Source organism: Eutrigla gurnardus, assembly GCF_963514095.1.
Source record: "Eutrigla gurnardus genome assembly, chromosome: 3".
NCBI classification, from domain to species: domain Eukaryota; kingdom Metazoa; phylum Chordata; class Actinopteri; order Perciformes; family Triglidae; genus Eutrigla; species Eutrigla gurnardus.
The window spans coordinates 23,857,750-23,880,099 of NC_139917.1; the positions used below are offsets into that span (position 1 = coordinate 23,857,750).

The 22,350-nt window shown below is 38.6% G+C and overlaps 1 protein-coding gene across 1 annotated transcript in view; it reads right to left on the reverse strand.

Annotated features, from left to right (window-relative positions):
• ctnna2 (catenin (cadherin-associated protein), alpha 2) overlaps positions 1-22,350 on the reverse strand; it is a 263,054-nt gene that overhangs the window by 234,846 nt on the left and 5,858 nt on the right. The window contains exon 2 of the mRNA XM_084005035.1: positions 5,930-6,036. Coding sequence (XP_083861161.1) covers positions 5,930-6,031 — 102 coding nt within the window. The 5' untranslated portion in view covers positions 6,032-6,036. The remainder of the gene's footprint in view (positions 1-5,929; positions 6,037-22,350) is intronic.

The following is a 22,350-nucleotide window of genomic DNA, read 5'->3' on the forward strand; positions in this document are numbered from 1 at the left end:
AATTACAGGCTTCCAGGTCAACATGCCAACGTAACATAGTTGTCAACTTGAACCAAACCAAGACAAACTACAAAAGCGATTTCTGTAGAAATTGCAGCGTGAATGTCGGATGCCAAAAAGCTTACGCTACGCTAAATTGCTGGTTTCAATGCGTATCTAATGTAAGTGAAAGAGAAATCAAAGAAGTAGTTGCAGTGGGAATGGAATTAATTAGTATGAATGAGTGTATAAACAGAATATATAAGGTTTTTTGAAAAGCTGATGCTACACTGAATTTCTGGTTTTAATATGTATCCATAAAGTGAAGTAGTAGGAATAGTTGGAAACTTGGGAATGGATTTAATTTGTATGAATGACCTTGGAAATGTAAATAGAACAAGTATCATTCCCTGTTCAGATGCTGTTAATATGAAAAGTTAAGAATGTGGCAATTTCACAGAAAGATTTGAAATATTTTTGAAAGTATTAAATGTATGAATGAGAAAATTAAGAGCGCACCTTGACCGCATAGTTGAGCTGAACATTTTGAGGTTTCTACATAGAAAAATGTGGAAGGACACAGAACAGGCGGAATAAATAAGCGGAATAATAATAAATGGAATGTTCGTGTTGATATGCTTCCAGCATTCACACCAAATAAGTCTAGATCCACAAAAATACTGTTTTGCTGTGTCTCCCAAACAGAACTAATCAATGATTCATGGTAATGTAGACAAGCAGCAATAGAGATGATGACACAGAGAGAGAGAGAGAGAGAGAGAGAGAGAGAGAGAGAAAGAGTGAGAGAGCTCCTAATTGACAGTTTTATTTATATTTACATTTCAAGAAGTTCATATGTTAATCTAGAGAGCCAATACATAAGAGATAACCTCTGAGATAAAACATTTATGAAGAGAAGAAATTTGCACTGAAAGCTTGCATGGAGTCCTCACCATGAATGAATCCATGTTAGAGTATCAAAAGCAACCGTGAGAATAAGAGGCCCCTAACAAAAGAAACCGTATTTGATAGCTCTCGCATGTGCAGCACCACTGGTCCAACAGCTCTTCCCTGCATCATATGGAGGCGCAGTCAATGTCTACAACCACTCATCCCAATGGTGGGGATCTCATCCAAGAGGCAGAATTAGGGTGGAGAGATCATGGGGGCAAATCCACTTTGTTGTGGTACTTATGTCATGTTTCAAGCCTGTCGAATTCAACACTTTATGTTGGGATTACCAGGTTTGTCAAGGTGATTAAACATGACATAACTGCTCTATTTTACATACAGCATTTATGTCAAGGTGATCCGATTCCAGTATCAGAAATGTCTCCGATACTGCTGAAAATGCTGGCATCGGTATCGGCGAGTACCGGAGTCCAGGTACCACGTAATTGATTAGAAATAGGAATTTATTTACGGGTTAGCTCGTTATCTTTGACACAGTTCTTCTCCGCTGCTCTTAAAACAGTTGCGCTGTGCTGCCATCGGCAGCTGCTGTTTTAGAGGGGCGAAGAACACCTGACACCTGTTAAAAGGAGCTAATGTTAGCGCATCATGTCGGCGGTTTGGTATCGGAACATCTCTTATGTAAAATAGCAAATGTAAAATCTACTAAATCTGAGGCATTTGGATTTGAAGATGGCTCAAGTGCACTTGAACCAATGGAAAGTGTAGAATGTAAAACATAGACTAGACTAGACTCTTCATTTCCTTATCTAAATTCCAAACTAGAAAAGACATTCAAATCAAGCCTGTTGTAGTCTCTAAGAAAAATCAAATTGACGATTAAATAACAGCCTCAAAGCAAAAGGACCTTCGACATTAATTAGTCAATACCGAACATTCAGATGGCAGTTTCATCCTGAACGAAAGACATCTAAATTTTAAGACAGAAAAACAAACAGAAAGTGACCAGTGTTTTATGGCAGAAAAGAATAATGTTGCAGATATTACCTCCAGCTAAAGACAATAAAAACAATAAAAAACAATAAAAGGGTCTTGTAGTGCATTCTTTGGCTTTCCTAAATTAAATACAGGGCCGATACAACTGAAAGATCAGTGGTGGAGGAAGTACGCAGATCCTGCATTTGGGAGAATGGAGCAACAGGATATTTAATCTTAACTATGATTGTCTTTATGTTTATGATTTTCAATAATTGTCACAGCAAGTCAATCATATTTGGGCAGAATTTGAATGTTAATTTGTTTGTTAAAGATGAATCATGTAACAGCGAATGTGTCTCTCTCTACAGTTCATTAATTGAAAAGCACCAACACTGGTTGTTAATTAGTTAACAAATACTGGTGGACAGGAACAAGCCTGCTATTAGTTAAGTAAACAGGAAACTCCTATTGATTACTTAATTGAAAAATCCTGCTGGTTGTTGCTGGGATATTTATAGTTATAGTGATGGTCCTTGTCAGTTGTTCCTTATAAGGGAAGTCCAATAAACACATACAACAAATAAAGCAAAGCAGGCACAGATAAACATGTATATAGCTAAGATGAAATGAAACGAAGAGGGAAGCAAAGACTACATACACATTCAAGCCAATAAGAAGTTAAAAATAGATCCAATGTAAAAGAGAGGAGAAGAGAAACGGTGCTTGACAATAGAAATGATGAAGCCTGTACACCTCTCACCCTGAATATTGGGATTGGAGAGAGGTGGCGCATTAGTGGCTCCTGCTGTGAAACGATTACAGGAGACACACTACACGATGTGAGACTGATGGGAGTATTGGGATCAGCCCACTTATATGTACCAGAAGTGCAAATCTACAGTATCAGCAGTACAAGTACCAAGACACATCAAATGGCAAGGCTCATCCCCCCCTTTTATGCTCCCTGTCAGTCCTAGCTAATACACTGGAGTCAATATTAGCATGTACAGAAGCCCTAATAAGTCACTTTAGAAATTGAATTCAAAATGTTGGTTGGTCAGGAGCAATAATATGCCGTTTTCCAGATAATTATGTGATACAATGTATTTATTTATTTAATAGCATGTGCACAAGCATGCCAACAAAGAATTGTGACAATATCTATGTATATACAGTTACACATTTTCCAGCTAAGAGCTTTGGTTGCTATGACACATAATGTCGTCGGAAGTAAAAATGCAGGCGCAGGTAGAGTGCTTGCTCTGGATAAAGGGGAGGCTTAGGCACATTAGGGTGAGAGGACAGACCCGTCGGTCTACCTGGGTTCATGAGATTTTGTGTGCCAGAAAACATCTCGGCGAGTACGATTGTTTGGTTCAGGAGCTGAAATGTGCAGCGCTCAGAGCAGAAAAGACACTCTTCACGCTGCTAGCACTGCTCTTGTGCAGAAAAAAAAAGGATGGCCTCAGGATAAAACGATTTGACTGAAGAGCCCTGCTGGTGACTTGTGCTATTTTTAGAACATGCCTTGTGTTGTTTTGAATTAAAACAGCCAAACTTCTTGTATCTTTTTTTCCACCTGCCTCTCAAGTCCACCACCCGCCATAATTCTTTAAAAAAATATTGCTACGACCAGCAGTATAAAATTGTTTTCTATATCAGGAGTAAGCTGCCGTCATACGCGGTGATAAAGTAAGTGCCTTGGTGTTATTAGCTATGGACTCACCCAGTACTCCAGCAGGGGTGAGACAAGCTGGTCATGATATATGAGCCTGCTATCTCAAGCAATGCCAGGGTGAGTGTGCTTGTCTGTCCTCCAGAGGCAAACCTTCATTCAATTCAAAAACACTGAATCATCCAAATTGACAGGAAAAACAATCACATTGTCTCGTTCCTATTTGGAAATCCAGAACACTTTGAGTGGATTTGCAGTGGAGATGGACTACCACAGCTGGCTACTGTGCTTATTCCCATATGTGTGTAGTGAATGAATTGTGTTGAAATATCTGCATTTGCATGTTTTTACTATTACTGTGCAGTACAGCAGATGATGAATCGTTATTAAATGTAATATCCATCAATTCGCTGAGATAATCGTCAGATGGAGGGAGCAAATAAAGTAATTCATAATTTGTTAAATAGCAGTTTACAAAATGACAGTTTTAATCTCAGTTTCAAGCAGCTGCTATTAAAACTCCTCCACAGCCCTGGAATGACCAGATGATTATTATTTCTAGACCTGTCTGATAAAAGAACCCCCCTATTTTGGCAAAATCGATAGCATTGCGTTGGGAGTTCACACACTCACAATGAAGCTGTCTCAACTAACAAATTAAGATGTCAAAGAGAAGACATTTTCTAAATATAAAAAAGCTTAGTCGTCAGACATAATTTGCTGTAAGGGCAGTCAGGCTTTGCTATAGAAATACATTTCTAATGATCACTTTGTGTCAAGAGAAGAAGAAGCTATTCAGCTTTTCGTCTATCATTAAGCAATTACTTACCTGCAACTTTGATGTCCACTGAAGACAACACACGCAGGATTTGGCTGACAGACTACACACAATGCAAGAAACCAACCGAGAAGGATATTGCTTAAAAGAGTTTTCTAGGTATTTGACGGCAACGCTATTCAAGTGAGGGTGGTGATGCCAGTTGAATAATGCAACTGCCTGGAGTTTCTTCCAAGCAAGTAATGGTGGTTCGCTGAAAGTTTTTATGTAATCCAATTACAGCAAATAAACCCCAAACCCATAAAGTTATACAGGCAAGGATGACGAGATGGATGGCAAGCCATAATTCAAGTTTAGAAGTCCTATAAAACGAAAGAGGAGTGAAACATATTCTCAACTTTTGCTCCGATTCAGCCATCTCTTGATGTGCTCTTATTGGTATTTTAATGATGTGCCATGAACTTAACTTGAAACTTAATTAGATTCTTCAGCAAAAAACAAGCAATCGGGAAAAAGGATGATCAGGATTTGCACTTAATTAGTTATTGTCAAGGATGTATTCATCCTTTAGTTATGCAGGGGGACATTATGATTTATGTTGGGGTATCAGTTTCATTTATTGCTTTTAATAGCCTGACATCCATTTAACCATTTAAAAACTTAAAAACACAAATTGACAGACATACAAGAAGCCCTTCCCCTCCACTCCATCTAGCTTCAATGTTTTTTAGGTTTTTTAGTACTTTAAGCCCTGTGATAGACTGGCGATCTGTCCACAGTAAGGGTGCGGATTTCAAGACTTTAACACTTTTTCTGTATTTTACTTCCTGTTGGCTTTTGGCTGAAGTTGATTGAAACATTTTGGAGGTGGGTGAAGCTTATGAATATCTGCTGATTGGCTACTGATCGTTTACAGCTTATATCCGGTCTGAATAGTTTGATTGGTGGTCTCTATAAAGGCTGATCAGAAGAGCCAGTTAGAGAACACACTTATTCTGAATGGAAACGTTTTCAATACTAATTTGTCTGCTTTCAAGACTGCTCCATAATTCACTTCGAGAGTGAGACAGTTGCTCACACACACACAAATGCTCCCCGGCACCAAATGTGCTCAGTGACCGATTAATGGTTTGCCGTTGCTATATCTACATCCCTACCATTTTTAAGACCGCATTCACTGAAAAAATTCAGAATCCAAATCAACAACATCAAAACAATTTCCAACCCTAGGCGCAGACATCGTAACAATAAGCCAGGGTGACCCAAGTCATGTTCAGTCATCTGTTCAGCTTGAGAAGCCAAACTACATCAGTGGCAACTGGCCAAATACTTTGGCAGTAGCCGACTGCAGTTTAACATCTTTGCAACAAGTGATCCAGCAAAGGTGCAAGCAGAAAGTAATCCATTAACTCTCATAATAAACTATGACAGCTGTCTTACATTTATAAGCCCATCGCATATTAGTCTGTGTTCTAGTCTAGTGTTAGTGCATCTATTACAAGACATGATCCAATTTGAGTGAGACACAGTAGACTCCAGCTATCTTTTTAACTTCAATGTTTGACTCCTTTTTTGTTACATTCCCATGACACAATTAAGTGAATTACCTGTGTGACCAGCGGCTCCAGAAGCCTCTCCACAGTCAGGGTGCGGATTTCAAGACTCTTGGGGTCCCATTTCAACAGGATGGGGGAGGTGGCGGTCGTCATGGTCTCTGTTGGGGGCAAAAGCAGATCAATGGTTAGAGGAATGTTTCACTGTGAAAGTCTTTAGGCTCATTAAAACCTAGAAACACTGCGACAGGTCACACTGCACATTATATTTGCCCATTTATCGCAATCACCATATTGGTTCCCTAGAATTAATAAACATGACTGACTGCAATACTGGCGTTTAAAATGTGTGGGAAACTCTGTTGCATATAAAATCAAGCTCTTCTTAAAGGAATGGCCGGCCACCAAGGTGTTATCAAAATGTGCGGCAGCCAATGAAAACCGTTCCCAAATGCTGCAGCTGCACTCAGAGCAGAAGAGTAATACTATATATATAATAAACTATATATTTCTCTGTGTTAGAATAGAAAGCAGATGGGCAAAATGAAAATGCACTGAAAGGGGTGAAGAAAAAACTTATTTTGAGTCTTATATTGACGCAAATGTAGAGCAACATGAAAGTGAAAGCAGCGCTCTGTTGATTTAATTTTGGTCGAAAAGTGTTGGTGCAACTTTATTTTGCTTCTTGGAGACGCCCTGTGAATAAGGATCAGTGTTGTATTGATGCAGCGGTTTGTACATTTGTTCAACATGGAAGTGAAAGCAGTGCTCTAATTTTGATCTGAATATTGATCTCCAAATCAAAATAATCATGATTATCATTCCTACATTATGCCAAGTTCCTTTCAGGGTAAGATTTTATTCATTGAAACCACACACAGGAGAAAAGTTGGAGATTAAATATACCTCAACTCATTCAGCCAACAGACAATCATCTTAACAGCCACATCTCTTTCGTAAACGGCAAAACCAGAAGCCAGTCACGTAAGTGAAAAGATGCTCTGCAATGCGAGTCTCAATTGTACAGTTCTTTTGACAATCTGCTTTTTAAATTGGAATATTTTTTCACCACATTTTCTAAAACCCTTTAGCTCAGCGGGGTTATAGTAGGTGAATGTGAGGACTTAACAGCTGGCATGGGGGTAAAAGTCTGTTTTACTGTGGGGATGTGTTTCTACAGTAAGCAATTTCAGAATGGGCCAGCTGGGACTGGCTCAGTCTACTGCCAATGTCAATGAGGCAGAAGGGAATAAAAGGATGTGAATGAGAATGACAGATCTGGGCCACAGGCCCCTAATACTGCACACAGTGGGTTAAAGATGGATGAACAGTAGGAAATCTGGCAACCAGGCACTATTGATGAAACCACAAACCAGACATTAAAGTTCTCTCAAAAGAGCATGGACCTCTAGCTCCAAAGACATTTCAGGCCTTATGCTGGTGTCATTACATTTTTGTCCCCGCAAGGAAATCTGCACAGGGACAATCAATCAGGCTTTGTGCGGCCGGCAATTTATCAATCTATCATGCACGGAAGTCTGACAGAACCTGAGGGAACGATGCATGAGATTTCTTTATTCTGAAATGTTCAAAATTATACATCGGGGAGGTGGACAGGAGTGTTGAATACAGTGGTGCGGTCTTCATTTACTTCTGGCAAAACCCAAAAGTTTGTGGAGCACATTGCAAATTGTTACATGTATGTAACAATTGCCAAAGTAAATATGAGGCAAAACCCATTTATAGAAAACATATTCAAAGTATGCAGGAATATTCTTCCTCGATTTCACATCAGTTGGTGAAATTCAAAGTCTTGTTTTTTATCCGACAATGCGCTCTGCAAGCATGTGTGTGTACCGTATTGTTTATGTTGGGATACTTTTTTTGTTATTTTAGAGCTTAAACTGGAATTGTTGCCAACAGTTTGCCAACATTGCCGACAACAGATTGTCCCTTTTTGCTCAGAAAGACAACGTAGCATTCCTCTCTCTATGGAAGCAGTCTAGCTGTTGTCAATTTCAGGCAGCTTACATTAGCAGCCAGCTGGTAAGGTAGCGCTCCAATTCACTTTGAAAGAAATGATGCCTATGAAGGCTTCTCTTTTTGACTAGTTTGGTAGCTTTCATTTATGACATTAAAGATTTCCTGGCAGAGCGTGGTGCATTCAGTGAACATAAGCAGGAGTGATGTAAATGCAGAGAAACATGCCACTGATGAGAAAACACCAGCACTGTGAAAAATATTGGCCTGTCATTGTAATGCAATAACAAGTTTTCTGGTGCATGACAGTGAAACTTCTCAAACACCAGGGTTGAAACTATTCTTGACACATTATGTAACCAAAACATTTATAGAGGGTGGTTTGTCAAGACACTGGTAGTAAGTGATAAGTCATAGTGGGTTTGTCATGTTATAACTGAACTGGAAATGTTTTACAGTTCAAACAAACAAACTGCTATTGCTGCCTGCATTTATTCACAATGAACTGTGGTTGAAAGTCACATAGGATGGCAATTACCATATTACACAAAGAATGCTTCTTGTATTGCAAACACAGCAGACTGAAAGCAAAGCGGGCAAATCACAGTGCACAATACCACACCAATTCTATCACCGCCGGTGACAGCCAATGTCCGATTAACTCATGTGAATGTGGTTTATTGTTGGTGGAGATCACTGTAAATCTCTCTTGGTACCTGCATATTAGAATCTAAAAAAATGTAAGAAATGTTAGCACTCCGCATACGTTTATGTTGTAGTGTAGCCAAATTATTTATCTTCAAAACCTGCAAAAGTGGGGTTTATTATGATGTAGAATGTATGTGGGAAAACAAAGAGATGTTTCTACATGAGGGAGTCTGAGAGACCGTCATCTGTCAAAGAGTCGTCTATAATTCGTCATTATTCAGCACATTCAGTTGCTCTGTTTAACAACAAAATGTGATGATACAGCAATTCTCGGGGTACATGTCAGAGATACATTTAAAAAGTCTCACTCCCAGGTATGACCGAAACAGCACTTCCACCTTTAGGATAAAACCACCCAATATATTGTGGACGGTCATTGGTCTTATGTCTCAGATATTAGGACTATTATCATTTCAACAGGAACTACAGGCAGTGTTCACAAATGTGACATAATCATATTGATTCTTGTTGGTAAAGCAGGTTAATACATGTGATTTCTCTAATTAAATGCATATTGTGTTTGAAAAAGAAATACATACAAATAAAATATGTCAGCTCAGGCAGAGCGCACTCATAATCCCACCTCCAAAAAACAAGACTCTTCGTTCCACGGTTTTGATTCAAATTGCCGAATTTTGCCAAAACGTAATGAGTCTGCAGCTATGACATAAGCGTTGTCTAGAGGATTCCATAAAAACCAGAATGCGATCTGTTAGTTTGGAAGGCAACATGCATCGTGTCCCGCAGCTTTGATGACTTGGCCGTCCTCCAAAAAATTTCAAACCCCACTCAAAAACTAAAACTAAGAGAAGAAACGACTTCAAAGCAATCTGACAGAAATCCATTCACACCATCCTAGACAGCAACGTGCTATTGAGAACGAGGGGCAAAACAAGCAATGTGGCATGGCTGTGGGCTCAATAGGACATCCTCCTCTGCTCCCTTGTCTCATCTCAAAGATGACTGTCATTTGTGCACCACAGCATGTGCCTTTTTCAGAGGAGTGATAAAATATCTCCACCTCAGATCTTGTTTTGTTCAACATGGTTTTTCTTTTGGTGAAGATCAAGAGTCAGACTTCAGTTGTTGTAATCTGTGAGATGTCTCACCATCTGCTGTGTACTGTGTGTGTTTACATCTGTGACAGACAAATGATCAGACCATAACAAGACAGAGAGGAATAGAAAATCATTCATTTGCTGTGCCAGAGGGGAAAAAAAATCAATACAAATAAAGCGAGTTCAGAAAATGTTTTTTTTTTATAAAGCAACTGCGGGCAATTTATTGTTTTGAATGTGTATGTTTTATGCAAAGAATGTTCCCTTTTTTTGCATGTACATGTACTGTCCTGTCACTGTGTGTAGTGTACACAATTGTACCTGTTTTGTACCATTGTTTACTTCCATGCTCTTGTCTTTATTTTCCAAATGCATGGAACGACTGTTCCCTTCCGCTCCAGGCCAGGCTTTTGGGGAAAGACGGCAACATTTCAGAAGGCTTAGAATAACACAATACGCAGGGAGGAAAATGGGGCATCTGCTATTTTTTTAGGATTCATTCTAAAGCACGACACAAACATGCACATATACAGTATATTCTCCTCCTCTCGGCTAGACACTGATATATGTTCAAACATTAAAGCGTTTTTTGAAATAAAGTGAGAAAAAAGAAAACTTGAATCCAATTACTGCTCTCGCTAGCTGGCTGCACTTGTGGCTTCAGTATATTAGAGAGTGAACACTGTCAGTGTTCATAATGAATGCATGCATCGTAGAATCTTTGGGACAATATGCACCATTGCAGAGAGTAGTTTCTAATACTGTGCCCCCCTCATGTACCACATCTGAATCAGATCTAATTCAACAACACCGCTACCTGTGGTCTCAAAAAATACTCAAATAATACGGAGATCGATGACCAACATGTTAAAGACTAGAACTTAATAAATTAACGTTTAACAAGTGATACTGCTAGTTTCACCGATTCGCTTCAGTGCTGGTCAGCAGCGTTCTCACTGCTCAGTTGATATAGCCTGCAGATGCTGCTCCTGCCGAGTTTGGCAAGGCATGCTAGCCAAATAGTATCTTTGTAGTTCATTAAGTTTCTTGTTTTGTTTGTTAGTGTAAATAAATAATACTCAAGTTGTCTCCGTTCATGAATCATTTCTGCTTCCTCGAGATGTGTTTTCTGAAATTAATCATGAAATTTACAGTGTAATCAGTGTCATTTTAAACATTAAAAAAACATTCCAGCATTTGCGAATTACAAAATATAGGTAAACTTGTGTAGGATAACGAATGAATAACCACATATCTCACTGCCTTACTTCCTCAAAACTTGCAACGACTGTTAAGTCGTGCATGAGTTGACTAAAACACTTAATTAGGGACAAGACTCGAAAAAATCCCTAAGCATCTTTAAAATGCAAATTATTTATAGGCAGAGACTTGTGTCGACACAGTATGATTATGCGATATTAAAACCTCTTGCAGCACCCATGCATCCATCATACGACAAGTGCAGCTGAAATATGCATATAAATAAAATATCTTAAATAAAGGCCATGATATCGTTGCTCATGTGGATTCTTGCTTGGAAACACTTTGTAACGAAATAACCACACAGATGGGCGGCCCAGATGCTCAGCGGCGAGCACCGCAGGCTTGTGTGGATCATCCGTATCCCTCCCAATTTTAAGGGAGTTCATCCAGGAGCCTCAGTTATTCCCCCCCCAGTCACAGCCATAGACCGCTGGGTTAGGTTGACTGGACACTCTAAATCAGCTGTCTTAATATATGTGAGTGAATTAGATAGCTCTGCAACAAACTCTAGTCCGGCCTTAAATTGGTCAAATAGTAAATGGATTAGCATGCATGCATAAACACTGATCATATTTTAGATGCACTTTGACAGCATAATACAAAACCAGACATACATTGGGTTAAATTATTAGTTAAATGCTGACAAACCATCCAACCCCAAACACAATTATCTCAGAGTATCAGCTCTCTGGTTTCACACACCTTTCCTTAATTAACATCCTCAAAGCAGAAAAGCTCTTCTGCCCCTCAATTTTTTTTTTTTTTTTTTTTGCACAACTGTGATGTGATGCAGGCAGGTCACTGCAAGAGTTGGGAAGAGGAAGATATTAACTCACAACATTTACTGCTGTGATTGCTTTCAGTGACTTCCATCCTGTTACCTCCAAATTTTGGCCAAATATCCAATTACAGGAATTGAACTGTGCAGGCAAGACAAAGCGAACTGAGAAGATGAGGGTTGTGTACGTGGAGGCTGAGAGCACCAGCAGAAACATTTAGCATCCCATCACCGCTGATTGAATGTCATGTTTTATTATCAGAATGCAGCAGTGGCAACAATATAGGAGTGGTATCGCTGGCCTCTGTTCTGAGCTCACTGCTGCCATTTCTTGGAAGTCAGCTCATTTGTCACCTAATGTAGGGTCTTCTTGATAGTGTTTGTTTTTTTTATTACCCATTAAACAATATTATTACCTTAGGTACTGCTTGTGTCAGCTGTTCTTTGAAATAATGCTCTTGACATGGCAGAGAAACAACTGCTAACGGATGTAAAGTAATTACCTCTGTTGACCAGGTGTTAACTGAGCAGTGTGTGTGCTTTTTGTTTTTTATCAGCAAAGACAGATATTGGTTTTAGAGGAAATGTGATTGATGTTGTTATAGTTTTACTTAATCAAATATGATAAACAAGAAAGAGGAGTTACACATAATACCTTAAATGGTGAAGCTCAGGGTATACCTGTTGTTGTATTATCATCATTAAAGTTCTTACTTTCTGCAGCCTATAATTATGATATTTCTGTTCTAATGATGCCCATGGGGTTATTACACAGGCCACAGGCAATCTGTCGTTACTGGTTTACCACTCAATATCTGCCATAGGCATTTATTCCCATGAAAAAGAATGCATTTTAATTACTTTAAAGGCATACATTTATGAGATATTCTTTTATATTAAAGTGGCAAATAAAAATAAATATGTTTGAGAGATTATAAAGACACGAATATGAGAAAACAGTTGGAGTGCAAAACCATGCTAATAAAAAAATGGGGGGGGGGGGGGATTTGGTAGGGAATCAGATGCAACCGTTGAACACTAACATGAGCTTCTGAGTGGAAAATATAACATTTAACAGACTCTCCATTCATCCATCCATCCTCAACTGTTAGCTGGGTTTCAGGAGCAGAAGGCTAAGCAGCAAATTCCAGACACCTCAGTCTCTCCCCAGCCAACTCTAAGGACATACAATCTGTGGTTCAACTCAGGCAGTTATGTTATGTGCATTGTTTTCCCTTAACACCGACACTTTTCAGCGATAGTGCCCAACTATCAGTGTGTAACTAACATATTCTCAATGGTTGGATTAAGTGTTAGCCCTGCTGAAATAAAAGACCTTTGTGAAGTCAAAGATAGAAGTTGTCCGTCTCTATATTCTTGTACCTTCTATAATATAAGCGTTTATGTTCAGAAATAAACACAGAAACAACATGGACTAAAATGCGTATGTGTCGTTCAGAAAACACAAGGTGACTTGTGTGAGACCAAGTCACCCTGAAAGAGGTTTTTTTTTTTAAATTTGCAACTTCATCTCTTATTTATTAAAAAATAAAAAAAATAAATGAATGACTTAATCTTGGAATATCACCCTCTCACCAGCTGCATTATTTTATTTATTTATCCTTTAACTTCAATGGCCCATAAACAGTCATAGGAATATAATAATTCTGATTAAAAACAGAACAATGGAACAACCTAATAAAAAATAACAATTAGATGTTCTTTCTTATCAAAAATAGTGTGTCAACTGGCTAATCCATTAGTTGACTAATTGTTGTAGCTCTACATGAATGGTAAAATTGCTAGGCTCTAATCATGTGGCTCTCCTGAAGGAAGGTTGGAACGCAGACGTGGCCACTGACAGTTCTCGAAGATATCCATTCAGACTGCAGTGAACACCAGCAACTGTTCCAGATGCATGAATCCAAAAAGCTGGGGAAGGGTGATCAGTGAGTCACACCAAATTAGGTGAACACAACACCGGGAGTTAAGATGGATATTCTGCTGAGTCAGAGCTCTGTTTGCATTGATTGAGCACCTGTGTTACAGAGCTAATCCATCCAGAGGTCTGATGACGACAGCAAAGAAAACAGACGGCATTGTATGATCCAACACTGTTGGCCTGACTAATATAAACAGACAACTCCTGCTGTTTTAGCAACACGTGATGTCTGTGGATCTGGTGCAACTGCACTGGATATATATTAAATTAAACAAGATTACTGTTAGAAACATATCATTTATCATACTATTTACCTTGAACAGATTTTGTAATATCTAAATAGAGAAAGCTTATTCGAGCAGCTGTTCAACATTCGCCTGCTCGTCAAGTTGACTTTTGAGAATTTGGAGGCAGGGAAAGAATAGACATTGGCTGATGCTCTTTTAATTGGTTACTTTCAACAATCCGTCTCCAGCCTGATCTAAGTCTCTCTTCAAGTTTTCAATCACAAAAATGAAATGTTTGAAAATGTTTGTTTTCTGAGGTATATATTGTTTCAGAATCAGCATAATGCCATTACAGTTCTAACAATAACTTTAACACGTTTTATTTTCATCACATAATTCTCACTTTAAGTAACAAATAAAAAAGAGGCAACATGATGCTGTTGCTGACACACCTTCAACGTTGTGTTTTCCTGAAACAAACAGTAGACGTGTTAAAACTTGACTGACAAAAAGACACGTTATAACAGTTAGAAGACATTAAAATAAAGACTCAGCGGAGCAGAAGAGAAAAGAAGAGTAGCGCCGGTCCACCTTGAAGATTAGCCCACTTTAAGTGAACCTGAGCAGCCGGAGTTGTTGCTAACTTCAGGCTAACCCCTTCACTTTAATTATCAGCTGGCTGACAAGCAAGACACAGGAACTCAGCAATAGCTTGTGTCTCCTCAAGAGTCTCATTTATTCACTGACCGATTGAACACTGCAATGCAACATTCATACTGCTGACTTCATACTCACTGTCACACATATGCTCTCTCTCTTGACCGGACACTCGCTAACATTACTTTGCAATACGCTGGAGGAAACTCTGACAGAGTACATCAGGCAGACACCCATCAGACAACATCAGAGCTAATTGAATTGATGGAATTGATGTGGTGGAGACTTACTGCGGACTGCAGCTGGCGATAAGTGATGGATTTAATGTTTGTGCATCAGGTTATTGTTGCAGCTGGACGGCTTATTAGGCTCGACTGATAAGATGATATGGTCACGTTGCCTTAGTGGTATCGGGTGAGGTTGTATTGGAGTAGTTTTATGAGTACATGAGTACAGTATCGGACTTGATTCTGGTATCGATGCACCCCTAATTTATTGATTTATTTTAAGTATGCATAGAATGCAGTTGTGTAAATCAGCATTAGAATGTAAGTGATAAACTGTGGACATGCGTACATAATTCTGACCCTGTCCTGATCTTGTGGTTACTGTCACATGACATGCACAGGCCTGGTTTGTATGTTTGCGGATGCTGAGACCAACAGCATACATTTTTATACTATGATGTGTTACACTGTATTAAAATCACTGAGGTAGTAAACAGTATGAATAATGCATGTATATCCAATGATAAACAGTAAAGACTGCAAAAAAAAATGCAATGTAGTTTCTCAGTTAATGCTCACGTATTTAAATACTCCGGTTTTGTTTTCAACTCATCACAATACTGTCGCATTTAAATCCACAAAAGACAGAAGGAGTCTTCTCTCCGTCAAAGCACCCTAAACGCTCCTCCAATAGAGAAGCAACAAGCTGGTTGCCCTCTGCCATTGTTCCACCTGCTACTTCAGTATGCTCACAGTCTCTAAGAGGAAGTCACACGCATATGACTTCAAAGGGCAGCACACAACTCAAATGTGGAGAAAAGCTTACATTAATGTTTATGTACACAACCATAAAAACACTTCAACTTGTATTTCCTCCCACATGAAAGTGTAAACTTTCCATACTTAATATGCATATTCATGTATATTACATAACATTCAAACTTGACTTTTTGAATAGTGACAGCCCTTGTATTCTCCATAAAACATGGATGCTTAAGCCAATCAGCATAATATTTTATGCAAGTTTTGATGGAGGTCTAGATCCAAATCTGTCTTGTCACATTATATGCAGTTTCTCTAAGTAAAATGACTGAACAGAGGACATTCACGCATGGCAAAGACTTTCACGTTTATTAATTTATGTTTAACTCTCATTATTTATTAACACATATTTCTTAAGTAGATCTGTATTTTTAAAGCTCAGTAAGAGTATAGTATGATTTAAAATTGCTCCTTTGGGTTCACTATTTCTTATTTTGTTATCCCATCTGTGGTCTTGCATGCAGAATCAAAATCAAGCCTCCTCTGTCTGTGAGTCCATGTTGACATGGATTAACTTCACTGCCATGAACGTATTAACAAATGAGGTTAATACATGACAAGCATTCGGGGAGCAGAAAAAATAAGGTCAAACTAAGCACTAAAACAGGCAGGGTTTAGTATTAGACTAATGGCATACTAATGTTTATTTACAATATAATATAACAGTATTTAGCCTATGCAAAATAGAGATTATAATAATACGTTTTAAGGCACACACATTATGTATTGTTGCCAAGGAAAACATCCTCAGATTAGAATATGTCTTTACAAAAACATGGACAAGATAATTAGTAAATTCCAGACATTCTGAGCACGAGCCAGCCCTTAATGAGACCTTGTTAATATTTCCATTCACACAAATTTGGAAAATGAAATATTTAAATGAATAGCTGGATCTCGTCCTGAAAACAGACATGAGCAGACTTTTGCCACAAAAATATAAGAGGCTTCCAATTAAATTTAATGTACAGGTAGCTGATGCCTTGTCTTCCTAAAATATAGGGATAAACAAATTAATTGATTTATTTGTTTTCAATTACATTTTATCTATAGTGTCATATTACAACAGAAGGACACTTAACACATTGAGCAAGACTAGAATAGGCTCATGATTTCCAGAGTCAATACAATTTCAAAGTCCCTACATCAACAGGGCAGGGGCCTCATCCATATATACAATCGTTTCCAGAGAGAAAAAACTATTTTTTCCTATTCTTGCACTGACATTTTGCAAATTCATACATATTTGTGAAAGATAAAAATATTCAAGAGTCGCTTGCACTCTGCTTGCACTGCATAAAATGGGCATCAGCGCTTCTTCACCATAAGACATTAAGTTTGTGACTACAATCCCTGTCATTTGTCATTATGGAAAGTTAATATGCCAACACTGCATTGACCCAGATTCAGACCGGAGTTAAGCACATGCACACACTTGCGTGGCACAGTGAGGAAGTCTCTGAAAGCAGAAGTCAAGGCTCAACCTGTCATATCGCTGCTCTCCAGAGCCATGTTCTCAGAGCGGCCAAAATAGACTGATCAAAGTAGAGCACAACCTGTGAAATTCTTAAAGCATTTATGTTCTCTTAGGGATTCAAACACCTTTAAAAAAATATAATGCACACACTGCAAAAATGAATAAACACAATATTGAAGCCACGACTTCTAAAAAACACCTGTCACTGGTTAGGATGGAATGTGTCCATAAAAATCCTAAATCGGGACATGTCAGACGCGTTTAAAACAGTCCTGTTCCTGCGAGGCTGTCAAATAGTGTGTTTTACACCGCATTTTAAAAACCCTGATCCTGTTCTGCTTCTTCCGATAAAGTCCATCTTTGTTTGAAGGTTAATGTTTACTTAATGTAATATGTAATAGTGGGAGGGGTATGATGAGGTGCCAAGATGGTAGCCGTCAAGTGCAGCAAAACTTCATCATTACTATCATTCCAAGAGTTCTCACTATGAACTACACTTCTTTTCAAATTTGGGACATATCACATTCAGCAACAATATTTGTGTTTTTTGTCATTATAATCTATTTATGATGTGTATAAGTGAACATAGCGGTGACTGTGATGGGCTCTGTATAAAATAAGGGTAAAAAAAAACGATGTAAAAATACCAAAAGCTCATCTTGATTCACCAAAATCCTCTCAATCTTAAAACAGAAGATGAAGGTTTACCTGTTAAAGTTGGATTTTGCAGTCAAAGCATACTGTGTGGTGAACACTGAGGTACCTCCCAAGTTAATTCCCAAATGCATGTCTATGCACAAATGTCATTCAAACATCCCTTTGGAGGGCTATTAAAGACACATTCTTGTCCCACAACCAACAGCAATGTATCCATGTCAACATTAAATGGCTAAAGCAAAAGGAGAGGACTGCTTTCCACTGCAATCACATTGTGTGCCAAACTGATCCGATTTAAAATAATTGTTTCAATTACTTAAGCATTGATCTTATGAAATCTTCTCCCCTTTACTTATTTGACAGAGATTAGGAGCAGGGTCTTAAATGGAGCTTTGGAATTTTTAACTTCAATTAGCACCATGGAGCAAAGTTTTATAAGGAAGGAACTCAGGATATTAAACGCCACAATTTGATGAGAAACACTAAATTTAGGCTCAAAAAAATTCCATCACCCACAGCAATTTCTATCCACACTGTGAAAACAACTGATAGTCAACAATTCTGGCAACTACGGCAACTCTCACACCGAATGTGAAAGGATCTATATTCCAAGCCTGGATATTATTATTATTTGCCATGGCAATAAAGTCAAAGGTTAACACAATTAATGCCTTGGGATTGACCCATGACAGTAGTAGTATAAATGATAGTAGACAATGATAGTGATCGTAGGCATGGGTTTTGTGTGAGGGAGTAAACAGTTAAATAATGTACAAACATGCAACCTTTTAAAATGTTGTAGTTTCTTTATGCCCAAAATGATACTCAATAACAAAACTTTAAAACTTTGTATTATTTCTATATTGGCAAACGCTCAGATGAATTTAGAAATACCTCTGACATTTATGAGTATTATAAATGTGACTTTTCCCATTCGTTAGACTTACAGAATATAAATGAAAATTAATTTGTGATTTTAAATTATATGAAAAAAATATATACTTGTAAACTGCTGTTTTGTGTGTGTTTTGTGGTGGAAGGTTCACATCACTGCAAAGCTGAAATGTCACCCTGAAGAAACTATTTCCAGTAACACAGAGCCTGAAGATATGCAGCGGCAGCTACAGGAGCCATTCTATTTACCAAGTGAGTAATTGTAAGAGGTAGGAGCAAATGAGAGTGCATTCCTTAAATGTCCAAATGGATGTTCAACCAGTCAGCATGACTGGCCTTGCTAGCGTAATTATTTCTGTGCTCATGCCGTGAATTAGCTCGAGCACAGCCCCACTTCTTGTAGTCATGGATGTCATGGCCATGAGACACACAACACAGTCAACACAGTCGACACCAACAATGACAATTTCAGCTCAAGATGGAAATAAATTAATCTTTTTATATGGAGGTTTCCTGAGAAATATCTAAAAAAAAAAAGTTAAGTTCAACATTTTTTAAAACACAAGTTCTAGAACATCTAGATTTGGAGTTCTGCACATTGACATTGCTGTTTTTCAGGTAAAAAGTTCCCCATGGTTGAGATCAAGGCAGAGAGAGAAATTACAACTCTTATATAAAGTAAGGTAATCTGTATTACCCCAGAGGAGCAATATGTTGCAGAGCCAGCCGGATACTAATATAATCCTCACAGCATTCAGCACACAACTGTTTGCATCGTGTTATTCAACAGAAAAATAGCAGCAGGGATCAATACATTCTTTAATCTAGGTTATATGGATATTTGTTCAGGTGACATGAAACCTAGCATCACATTCAACAGCTTGACTGAAAAAAACGGAAACTGCAAATATGTCATGCTAAAAAAATACCCCTCCTGCTAAAAAAATACCCCTCCCAAAGAGAAAGCAGCTAATATGAGCACATTTGAAACAATTAAAGCACATTATTTCATGTCATCACCTACAGTTTCTTGATCATTACCATTGAGCTATTTTTTAAAGTGAAACACAAATCTTAATTGGCAAGTTAGCCTACTATGCGTGGAAGCAACCTACACAAACATCCACCATCCATTATCTGTAACGGCTTATCCTATTGGTTGGGCCAACCTCGGCTGTCATTGGGCGAAGGCAGGGTACATCCTCGACAGGTTACACAGACATATGAGGATACTTTTTGGGAAGACACTGAAAAGTGTAAGCATCCATTGCACTGTCAGGCATTTCTTGGAAAATCTGTAAGCAGCTGGCACATTCTAAGCCTTTAACACCCCAGTTTTTGGTTTATTTATAGAAAAGATCTATCTTATCTTGAGTTAAGAGGTTCATTTCAAATTACATGAAGCTATGTGTATGAATGAAAAAGCATATGAGAGAATATGTCCCGAGCCTCCCACTACAAGCTTCTAGGCTAAGCCCTGGACGTCAAATCCTGGAGTCGCTCCTGGTCAGCATATAGATGTTCTGTAAGACGAGTGAAGGCACTCATTCATGTATCAATAGACAAGCTAATGCACCAAGAAAGAGCACATACTGTGGAGGAGGCTGGTTCAAAACTTGGGGGCCCACACTGGTCCCAGATGTAGCCTACGGTGGGGGTGGGTATATGAGAGAGACAAGAAGGCTTCAGAAGGACAGAACAATTGAGAAACGTTTAAATGGCCTCTAGCAAGACTCTGCACAGATTTGTTTTTGATAGAATCCAAACAATAAGGCAGCACAACGGAGGACAGTGTCACAGAGAGGGAATGTTCTAGTGCCAGACGTGTGTTAACGTGACCTCTCATGGTGACTGTGCGAGAGAATGACAGTGAATGTTTGCACACAATTATGCACAGTTCACTAAACTGCATTGTTAGTGTCCCGCACCCATTCATTGATGCCTACATGCTACAACTACAAAAGTCACCCGACGCCTGTTTCCATGGAAGTCATCTCCTCCCTATTGAGCCTGACAGAAAGCAGTTTGTAAGCTACAGCCTTGACGAGTTCCAATCCATGGCTGGCAATACACCCACACATGTTTTACCAGGAATAAATTACAGTTGGTAGTGTAAATACAGGAAGTAATATTGTGATTTTAGGAAGATAAGCAAGTTAATACATATTGCATGCTATAACAGCAAGCGATGTAAAAGTGTCTGGGGTTATATCCCAACTATCTAAAGCCATATTCCCGTAGGACTAGTATTTCTTGGGGACCATCTGGATCATCTGGGATCTTAATCCTGTCAGTAACTTGTGAAGTACAAATTCCATCACAAATTATCTACCATATTTCACCAAACAGAGAGGTCATGTCATCATATTAGTCCCACGTGAATCTGCATCTCAATGATTTGTTGTTTTTTTTTGGCAAGGCTTTTATAGTTTCCCCCACATGTTTTTTCAGACCCTTTCTTGGGGGAGAATTATGGAGGTGGCATTGGCAATTATAAAATACATTTGACAGCATTTTGGGAGCAAATCAATGAGGCTCATCTCGCTCCACAGCATGGAGACCCATTCGCCGCAGAGCGAGTATTTGTGAGTATGTCAACATAAATGAACCTAAATAATATAAAAATATTGATAATATAAATATCAAATAGTATCATATTTGTAACATGAGCTGAGGTTACGCAGAGCCTTGAGATCACACCTGGGGGATAATATCAATATGTCAGAGTAAAATACAGACTTAGTTTTTACATATATATGTACTGCATCATTTCAAAAAGATGCATGCGTTGGAAATTATAAATGAATGCTGTGACAGCATTTTGGGTGCATATTCGGGAGGCTCATCACCCAACACAACATGGAGACCCATATACAGACAGAGCAACTCAAATCCATCAAAAGAGCGAAAGAAAGAGCATTTTTTATCTTTCAACAGGCTCAAAACAAACGCCTATAGTGTTCTGTATGAGGGAGCCTCTCGTCGCTGAAGAAAAAGGAAAGCATAGAGCATCCCCATGTGATACTAGCCCTGTGCGAATAGGGCTATACTGGAGGAACAAGCCGTGTCATTGCAAATACAATATTATTGAAAGAGACTAATTAATTAGCCTAATATATAGGGCAATAGTGTTGATAAACAAAAAAAATACCTTTAGTTATCATAATGTAAATTTCCGAAGTCCGCATGTATAACTTTTTGGAGTGAAACGTAGCCAGCTATGAAGTCAATGAAATCATCCTCATTAGCTGGATACATTCTGTGAAACAGCTGAGGTGGTTCTGCTTGTAATTGTGAAGAAAGGCTCTGCTGTCACTTCATACCGGCAGATCCAACAAGGCCAATGGCCAACAAAAGAAAAATTGTATGAATAATTCAGTCAAAATCAATAATTTCCCCCCAGAGACTGTGACATCCGTGGGAGGCTCGGGGAGAATCATTAAAAAAGTAGTGAAAAATCTTGGCAGCAGCTTGGCATCATGCTCCAGTTACAACATCTCAATGAGAAAAGGTGCTGTCTGCCCACTGAGAAATTTTACTCTCTCAGTTCTCCGGAGATTTAAACTCCTTTGCTCTCTCCCCATGTGTGCTTCCACTGATCCGTCTCAAACCTTATCACAGGTAATTCCACCCCTTAATTAAAGTTGTTATCAAATAACAACTTTAATTGTGTAAAGAGGTTTACATGCTCTGTTAGTTTTTAAAGATTTCCAACAACTGGAAGCTACTTGGGAATAAGTGAGCACATCGACTGCATGTTCCCAGGATTCTATGCTCCCAAGACA